Consider the following 10,235-nt stretch of genomic DNA (forward strand, 5'->3'; position numbering starts at 1 on the left):
GTCTCAAAAAACAAACAAAAAACCAGTGGGTAGAAAAAAAATTTCTAAGCAGAAACCACAAGGAAAAGTGACATATATAAGCACATGTATATTTTGAAATTTATAGCAACAAAACACAAACAAAAATCTACTTAAAAATGCAATTAACATGCTCTTATCTGTACATAAACCTTTACTAATTTATGTAAAAGATGAACATATACAATGAAATATAAGCAAAGAACATAAACACAATGTTTGGTCTCAAAGTTCTATCAGTTTGTTGATTAAATGAACAGGTGACTCAGAATATAAATGGCCAATAAACATATGAAAAAGTATTAAACCATATAATTTAAAAAATGAAAATCAAAAGCAAAATAGTTTTTGCCGATCAAGTTGGCCAAGTTCTTTTAATCTGCTAGTTCCTGTGTTGACTAAGAGTTTAGAGAAAGAAATACTGATGTATCCCTAGGGCGGTGTGAACTCACACCTTTGGAAATGACTGTTCAGCACTGTGGATCAAGCACTTTAATATTTGAGGCAGAATTTACAAATTTGAAACACCATTTGATGTTTCTCCATCCTTCTGTAACAAGAAACGACTCCTCTGGCTGTTTTTTGGGGAAAACTGCTTTCCAAGAGTAACTGTGAAAACCCAGAGCAGTAACAGGAAATGCTTGTGGCACATGCCCTCCTTCGTGTTGATGGACTCAGTAGAAAGCTCTGCACAAGCCTGTGGTGCTCAGGATCTCTGTCTAAGCTGGAATATGGTCTATCTTTCTTTTCCTTTCTGCCTTTGCTCCTTCCCTCCTCCCTTCTCCTTCAACTGCACTGCTGGTGGGACACTGTATTACTGGATAAGGCCTCCCTGTTCCCTTTAAACTCAGAGCTGTGTGCCACCTTATCTAGTCAACACAGCTGGGAAGGTGATGTGCATCACATCTGGGCTGAATCTTTAACAGCCGCTGGTAGTCTGCCAGCCCATTTTGCCTTACAACGAGACCAGCTGTACTTCTATAGAGAATGCTACATCAGGCTGGGTCTTGGTGCAGTGATAATATGGAATAATTATAGAAATATAGATGACATGTAGTTCATGAGTGAAAAAATCCATCTTTCTTTTGTAAATGCACCGAGATATTGCTATCCTAGTTTATCCCAAGCAGTCCTGACTGATAGCATTGCCTAAGAGCTTAAATTGGAATATTATCTCTGCCAGTTACTGTGCTCAAATCCAGGTCTGCTTTTACCTTGGAACCTTGGACTTGGTTTCTATAAAATGGAATTATGGTATCTGGCTTGTTTGGTCACTGTGAGGATGAAATGACTTAAAAGATTAAATGAATTGTTATTTGTAAAGGGCTTAGAATAGTGTGTAGCAAATATTAAGTTTGATACTATTAGTGTTTGTTAAATAGAGATATCTGTAAGTGTATGAGAGTAAAACAAAGGTTAATGGGGCTCAGGATGCAGTTAGGTAGAGCACTTGCCTATCATGTATGAGGCCCTGGGTTTAATACTCAGAAAATACAGGAAAACAGACCAAACAAGAAAAAAGACAAAGGCTAGGAAGGTGCACAACAAAGTGTTAACACGCTGAATTAATTTTTTGTCTTCTTTTTGTTTGGCAAGATTTACATTTTGTCTTTTTGCTTAGCCACATCTTCTCCCTGTTCTACGATAAACATTTTTTGAGTAATCAAAAAAATTTGATCCCCAAATTCGAAAGCATTTTGCTAGTTTTTAAAAGATTTTAACTTTAAAATGTATTGCTTCCTTGTTATGATTTCTTCACTGTGATAAATTCTGAGGCACATATCTAGAATTTCCTTATGAAAATCAACAGAAATGCTGATTTCAGTATGTGCAATTCTAGTAGCAGCAATTTTCTGAACCATGAAGTGGGCAATGCCTGCAGCAAATATCTTTAGCATGAGACTAGATATTTAATTATTTATGTGTGTGCCCCGAAACTGTTTCAATTTCCAACATAACTGAAATTTGTCTCTCTAAATAAGATATAAAGTACTTTAGCCATTGATAATCATGTCCCTGGTTCTGAGTCAGTCTCAAGGAAAGGAAAGAAGAACCTGGTTTCTAACACAATTACGCCCCTTGCAAGGGACACAGTCTGCCTCTGATGGAAAGAAAGGCTGGGGTGAGCTCAGGTCACACGCTGAGATTCCTGTCCACACAACAACCTTCCCGCTGCCTGCACACAGCCCCTTTTATTTGCTCTGGCTGGGAGGAGGCTTGAGAGAGATCTACACAAAAAAGTCAAGATCCCAGAGCAAGCATAGCACCCTATGGATTCCTAGTGCAGCCCAGCAAGTGGGAGATTCTAGATGGAGCACAAGGTCCTTCTTTTCTCCCCTGCTCAACTATGATACTCACAGGCTGCTCTGCGTATTGGGAACCACAAGGAAATAGGCTCAGGGTTAACAGCACATACACCACTAAATAATAAATGAAATAAACCCTCAACACTGAAAATCACAGAACACTGCTGAAATTAATTACAGGAGACCTAAATACATGGAAAGACACATTACATTTAAGGTTAGAAAATCCAATACGGTTAAGATGCTCAGTTTTCCCAAATTGATCTACAGTGAAAATATTAAAAATCCCAGCAGGGGTTTTTCTCTTGAGGAGGGAGAATTAAAAGCTAATTCTAAGGTTTATGTAAAAATACAATGAGTCTACCACAGCCAAAATAATCTAGAGAATGAAAAATGAAAACTGGAAGACAAACTGCCAGATTTTCAGATTTACTATAAAGTCTTCATCATCAAGACAGACAGATTAATGGAATAGACCAGAGAAGTTAGGAATTTAGACTTATAACAACAACCACTGATTTTTACCTGTGGTAGCAAGTCAATCAATGGATGGAGGAAAGTATTTTTTTAAACAATAATGCTGAAGTAACTATATATCCTTTAAAATATGCCTACCTCCATATGTGAATAATGATTTGAGATAGATCAGAGACCTAATTATAAAAAGGTAGAGCCATAAAGTTTTACAATAAAAAAAAAAAAAAGAAATCTCCTTAACTTTAGGATTAGGTAGATTTATTAGAAAGGGCACAGAAAATAGGTACCATAAAAGAAGATAAATTTCATCAAAATCAGAACATTCATTGTGAAAATAAGTATAAGTCACAAGCTGGGAAAATATTCTCAGCACATGTATCTTACAATATATAATATAATTATGTATTTTATTTTGGTGGTTATTGTGTTGGTATATACAGCTACCAAAAGCTTTCAAATGAAATGCTTAAAAATGTGTTATGTTGTACATAAATTATATCTCAATTAAAAAAAAAAGTCCAGGAAAAAAAGCATGTTGTATCTATGGACACAAATGGCTAAAATTCTCAGGGTTAATGGATAACTTCCTTAAATGTTAGGAGATAAAGCTACAACCCTCCCCCTCCCATGCTGCCCTATAAGTCATTCTTGTATTTAAACCCTTGATGATGGACAAACCCTCATCTTCTTATGACACGTGTCACAGGAATTAAGAGATATCAAAACCAGTAGAATCCTAAGTGGAATGATTCAGGACATGTAAAGTTAAGTAAATAGCATGTGAAAGAGGATATGTTACCTCTAACAATGCTGGCTGGTAAAAAAGGAAATGTAGGCAAATTATTCAAATAAGGTTTTGTATCTTCAAAAAATGTATGCTCGGGTCTTAAAAATACTGCGATTCCAAATTATCTTTTATAAATTTGAATTAAGTAATCAGTGTATTTACTATTTGGTTAGAACTGATGTCCAAATTCCATGTTCCCAACAGGGTGAAAATTACTGAAATTATAATCTGTTTATACAAAGTGTCTGAACACAGGATGATCTTGTTTGGTAATTTAACTTCAAACAAGTATACTAAATGATATACAAAAATTCAACTAACCCCAGCTTAAAAATAACTATGTTATACCTTTCTGGACTTAAAAAAATAATAGAAAAAGTACAATTATTAAAAATATAAAATACATAAAACTATCACTGAGTTTAGTTTTAGTTTCCACATGTGTCTATCTCAGTGATTATAAAATAAAGGCTGCAAGCATATTATCTGGAATTGAATATCATGTTGGCAAGGCCAGGAAAATGTTATGGATTGAGAAGGAAATTGCTATTCCAGTAGTTGGCCCTCCACTGGCATTATTCTTTCGACAGCTGAGATTTCGAGGTGTTCTCAGTGTGAAAACCAGCAGCTCTAATCACCAGGTAAGGACATTTATAATGCGCTGCAGGTAGCCTTTCTCCCAGGACTTTCTGGGTGCTGCCTTCCTAAGCACAGCAGGCTCAGGATGGCTAATGCCGCTTCCTGGTTACGCCAAGAGCCTCCTGGACGTCCCCAGGCTTTCACTGAGGTCAATGGCAAGGCACCTAAACGTGTGCATCACATCCTAAACAGGGACTCCCACGATCATGTTATTTTTGGGAGAGCAGCTCTCCGGCTCCATGGATATCACTTGGACAGAGTAGCCGTGCTCTTCTGCAGCTCTTGCTCGGTCCAAATCCACCAGGCACATGCACTGCTTTCCTGAAACACAGGCAGATGGCACCATGAGACGCTCTTCCGCTAGGAGGGCAATTTCAGTTTGCCTAAGGATGCCTGTCTATGGTGACAAAATCCCCAAGTGTTGGGGAAAGGCTGCTGACCCTAAGTCCTGTTCAGTTGCTTTCAATTTAGCTCTTGATCAATACGGAGGGAACATGGTCACAAATACAAAACATTTTGCAGATTTACCTGTGCTCACAAAGAATGCTAACCTTTCTGACTGTATTTATAAGGAGATCTCAAATTAGAACTACAGATTCTATTTTCTACTTTGGTTAAAAAGCCCTTTAAAGAGCTCTCTTCTGTGTCCTATAAAATTACACCATTTATGAACTTGTAAGAAAAAGTCTGTCCTTGACAATATCTAGAGTAACTTGCTGACAAAGAGTCATCTGAAACATATTTTCCACCTGGAGTTTGGACAATGAAGAAACAAGAAATGGAAAATATCTGAGGAAATTCTACATTGTGTGATGATTATTTCAAGTAGACAGGTAATGCAGAGTATAATACACTCAATTTTTCAGACCTCCCCCATCCCTATAAAATAGTGATGCTTTATACCTTTTGCAATCTTTCAGAAATGAAAGGAAACCTGACTAGCAAGCAAAGCAGTTACTTTGTTTTCTCTTGGCAAACACGAGCATCAAACTTGAAAAGTAGCTTAGGAAAAAAAGATTTGGGGCTGAATGTATGTAGAGGAGCATTAAACTTGAAAAGTAGCTTAGGAAAAAAAGATTTGGGGCTGAATGTATGTAGAGGCACGGCCTACTTCCATACTTTCAACTGCTCTAAATTCAACCCTGAAGTTTCTTCATCCTCTTGGAAAAGGTTACAGACTATGCAGAACCTCATTCATTTGATTTTCCCTCAATAATTATAATGCCTAAATATTATTATTTGGGGGGGGTACTGGGAATCCAACTCAGTACCTCAACGCTGCGCTGCTCTTAAGAGCAGGCACAGAATATCTGCTGGGTCACGTTGCCCCATTGCTTTTGGCCAAAATGGAACAAAATGTTTTATGGCTACTATATGTTCAATTAAGAGAGCTATATCCCCAGCCCCTCAACATTATTTTTAAATACGGTAACTTGTTTGAGGAACAGTGAAGCTGCTATATTAAAATGCCTTTGGAAGTGAAGGCAGATAAATGAAATAGAAAACTTCTATGGAAGAACCTTCATAGGAAAAAAAACAACTGTGCAAGGTGAACTTAGTAGGTGAGAACTGGCAGGCTGATTTAAAATTCTGATGTTATACACATCCTTGAAAAAACTGTGCCATAAAGAATGAACTGTGTTAGAAATCATGATATAAAAGAAGTCGTCTAGAATTCCACTTAAGCAAAATCACCTCCTCATTATCAACAGCTGTATGGCTGACATTCCTTTTCCCCTCAAAAGGTCGTCCTCCTTCAGGATATCTGTGAACGTTTCCCCCACTTACCTTTTAGTTTCAATCGCAACGTTCTCCGTCAGAGTGGGATGCCCAACATTCCGTCAGGACCCACCCTGGGCTTATATTTCAGCTCATTTACTCTTGGCTTTGATCCCAGTCTGGTTACTTTTTCTTTTTCATTATGTATGAGAACTCGTGTTTTCACATGCTTAAATGTCATTACAACTGAAATTCAGCTATTAGTAATCTACCTTTGGAGGCCTGGGAGACTTTCTCAAATGTATTCATAGAACATAGAAGCAGCAGTGAGAAGCAGAGATGCAGACATCTGATGGACTCTGTGGCTCTGAATGAACCAATCCCCACTTCTCTTCAGCAGTCTTGCCCGCCTGCTTCCTGCTCACCTGCGGCTCCTGCCCCTCCAGCCCCCGCTATCTGGCTCGATGCTGAACACTCACACCTCCATCTGCCACACTAACTATGACTTCACTGAGCTGTGAGGCTGGGATATGTCCCCTAGAGAGCATGTGTTGGGAACTCAAGCCCCATGAAGTGTTGGAAGTGGACCCCAAAGAGAGATAAGCGGGCCATGAGCACTGCGTAAGTGGGTTCATTATCAAGAGAGTGGGCTCTTTATAGGACAAGTCTGCCCCTTCTCATGAGAACATTCCCCCACATCTGCCTATTCTCTGTTCTCGCCCTCTCCCTTTCTCCTTTCTCTCCTAAGTTAAGACAGTCAGAAGCCCCTCAGCAGAGGCTGCCCCTCAGATTCCCTGGCCTACAGAATTGTGAGCCAAATCAATTTCCATCTACTATTACTCAGTCTGTGGTTTTCTGCTACAGCAGTACAAGTGGACTGAGCCATGGGTCTGGTGGAGCTATACCAAAGGTTCGCAGCACTAGCTCAGAGTGTGAGACGAGGAGGGAACCGCTGCTTCCTGTCTCAGGGTGTGCATGTCTCTCCAAGTGTGCGCATCTTGTCAGGCTAACTTTGCCTTGCAAGTACAAAGTTAATCTTTCACATGCAATGTGGCTCTGAATGCAAGCTGATGCTTATCCTGTGCCCAGCCAACTAAGTCTGCGTTCCAGTGCACTCTGGATGATAACCAGGTAGCTGGGATTCTGGAAGACACAGGGACAAGGTCCAATGTGGGGCTTCTCTGAGTAATTTGGAGGATTCATTTGGTTTTACCTATTGACCCTAAGCTCTGAGTTTTCAACTTCTAGTGGTGATTCCAGTGTGCTGAGAAGCAGTACTGCAAGGGCAACAAGAACTTCATGTCTAGAAGCAGATAATGTGGGTTCATAGTGTGGCTCTATCATCTGCCACAAGAAGAGCCTCAGGTAAAGGTCTTAGTCCTCTCATCATTTTTGTCTCGGTCCTCTCATCATTAAAATGTTAAGTGACGGTATGCACCCCATAAGCACTTTTGTGCACATTTATTGGTATTAGGTGAGGGCACGTAACTCAGTGTCTACATGTACACTGGCAGTTTGATTCTTTTTCTAAACGTGATTTCTTTTTTTCTAAAGTCTTTCATAAATCAAATACTTCATAAATTTGAAATGTTTCTGTGGTCTTCTAATTTAAGTAGTGCTTAATATTGCAAATGTTGGGTATATTTGTCTTGATGAATAATATTTTTTTTTCTGAGAAAGAAAACAGCCTTGTTTATACTTTTTTAGTAAATTAATTTTGGCATGCACAATGGACTTTCCATCTTTATTAACTTCTTTTGTGCCTTTTGATAGATCCTGCAGATGGTTTGTAACAGTAAGAAAGCTATTCTCTTCAGCGTGCAAACACTAAAAACGTATAGAAAGGTATTAATCCAAATGGGATGAAATGCTACTGTAACTACAATGCTCTCTTCAGTTTGGGGTAAGTTTCCTGAGCAGAGCAAACTTCCATCTTTTGTTGATTCATGGACTAGTTTTGCCCAGCTAGACTCAATCTGCCCACTCCCAGGCAATTCATGTGCAGTTTGTGCAACAGCTGCCCCGTCAAAACACGCACCTATGAGCCTCCGTTGGGGTGGAAGCTGGACTGCTGTCTGATCCGCAAACCTGCATAGAATCATGTGTTCCTAAAAGAAAAGGTAATGGAATACAGGCTTATTTTAATCTTCTGCTTTAAAGTTGTAAAAGTAAACAAAACCAAAAAAAGAAAAAACTGACCTCATTTTTTCTGGAGTTTCACATTGTTTAACTGAGCAAAACACTACACAAATAGTACTTTTGGAAAAGGCAGGTTGAGAAAATAGTACCAAATCATTCCTTCCCTTCACACACACACTGCTCTTCAGATGTAGCTCTTAAGAGCAGGCACAGAATATCTGCCGGGTCACATTGCCCCATTGCTTTTGGCCAAGATGGAACAAAATGTTTTATGGTTAGTATATGTTCAATTACAAGACCAAAAGCTCACTTACATTTTTTCCTTTGTTAACTCTACTGGAATCTCTTGACCTTGGCTCCCTGTACCACCCAAGGAAAAGGAAGTTGTACAGCTTGAGGGCTGTGGCTCCCATGGCCCTTGGGGATCCTGGAGAGTGCTGTGCACTCTGGACTTCCTGCAGCCTCCTGCACCCAGTCCCTTCGGGAGGGCAGCCTGGTGTTCATAACCTCACTGGCCAGGCTCCAGAAGGCCCATCCCTCTCTGCCATAAGGCAGCCCCAAAAGGAGACCCCTGCAAAGGGAAGGATTCTTACTTCTGCCTATCAGTTTTAGGAAGGATTTCATTAATGGAGGGGAAAAGGCTTTAAAGAATCAGAGTCGATGACCTCAACTCTGCAAGTAGCCCAAGGAGTGTGGTTAGGCACAGCTGAAAGAACTGCAAGGCTCCTCTGACACTGCTCATTCAGAACAGCAGCAAGTCTCACCGGTGCAGGTGATGGCACCTGTCGCTCAGCAAACAGGTAGAATTCAGATTCATCATTTGTTCTCAGGATGTTGGACATGATATTTGAAGCCTCTAATTTTACAAATAAGGTAAGAGATATGATTGTGGTAATTTTTAAAGCAGAAATATATTTGCCTCAACTTTTATGTATTTAAAAAATTGTAATGCTCACTGTAAAATATAATGACAAAGGGTAGGGAATTAATGAAATGGTTTGAATGAACTTTTTACTAAATTCCCTCAAACTAACTGGCATCAATAAGGGGACAGAAGAATTTAGAGTAACGTGATCCGAAGAAAAGGCAAATGCAGGCATGCCCTCTGTCCTTGTGGTGTCTCTAAATCAAGATTCACTGTTGATAGTTAAGTCAATGACAACCCCAGGCGGGGTATGATTCTTTTACTCTATTTTTATCAAATTATTTGTATGGGTTTTTTTTTCTAAATTCTGAGAGCGCATCTTACACAGTAGGTGCTCAGCAGATTTCTAACTAAACTTACTGTGGAGAAAAACATTTCCCAAATGTTTTACAAAAATACCTGGGCCTTACGTCCCTTTCGTTCTACCTGCCAGGCCACACATTCTGGTGGAGCTAAATGAAGCTAAGCAAGCGTGAAGTGTCATCTTGCCACAGCGTCCAGTGAAGACTTCCCCACAAGGCAGTAGGGGCAAAGCAGCTTTGAGGTGCAGGAGGAAAAGGATGCACCAGCTGGGACTCTGGAGAGCACCTGCTCTCTGGAGCAGTCTGTGTGCCCCATATCCACTCTTGGGGAATTATACTCTTTTCCAGGCAGTGAGACTGCGGCCCACCTCCTCAATGCTGTGTTTCCCTGTACCTTTTTTCACTACTGACTTTACTAGCAGCACTTGAGGAGAGTTTAAAAAACAGGAATCAAGTTTTTGCTTTTTCCAATTTATTCCCTATTTCATTGGCAGGGCCATGTGAGAGAAAGCTAAAGTACTATATTTGAATTGTGTGCAAATAAAGTTTCTGGAGTCCTACTGTTTCTTCCCAAATCTTAAATTTCCTAGGATGTGACAGTGTTTAATCTGACAGCAGCATCTAGCATGTTCGGATGGAGGAAGGGGCCAGCAGGGGTGCCCTTTAGGAGGGAAGAAGAGGTGAGGGGCGTACAGCCGCTGAGGTGGGAGAAAGAACACGCTGAAATGCTGTACTCCAGTATTTCATGGTTAGCTGGAGAAGGTAAAATTCCTGAAATGTACGGGCTGGTCTAAAATGAAACTGTGTTTTTAGTGGGGCTGTATAAAAAGTGGGATTGACAGAAATAAAAATCCAAACTACTTTATCAAGTTTCAGAGGGATTACTTATGTATTTCCCTTGACTGTTAGTACTTTTTTTTTTT

General features: G+C 39.8%; 1 protein-coding gene across 2 annotated transcripts in view; it reads right to left on the reverse strand.

The window, feature by feature from the left end:
* Positions 1-3,037: 3,037 nt before the first annotated feature.
* Positions 3,038-10,235, reverse strand: part of Gstcd (glutathione S-transferase, C-terminal domain containing) — a 117,141-nt gene continuing 109,943 nt past the window's right edge. For both annotated transcript variants that reach the window (XM_005406222.2, XM_005406223.2), the window contains exons 11-12: positions 7,985-8,054; positions 3,038-4,548 (exon numbers count right to left, since the gene is read on the reverse strand). In XM_005406222.2, coding sequence (XP_005406279.1) covers positions 4,412-4,548; positions 7,985-8,054 — 207 coding nt within the window. In that variant the 3' untranslated portion in view covers positions 3,038-4,411. The remainder of the gene's footprint in view (positions 4,549-7,984; positions 8,055-10,235) is intronic.

This window comes from Chinchilla lanigera, unplaced genomic scaffold (assembly GCF_000276665.1).
Source record: "Chinchilla lanigera isolate Chin_1 unplaced genomic scaffold, ChiLan1.0 scaffold00095, whole genome shotgun sequence".
NCBI lineage: Eukaryota > Metazoa > Chordata > Mammalia > Rodentia > Chinchillidae > Chinchilla > Chinchilla lanigera.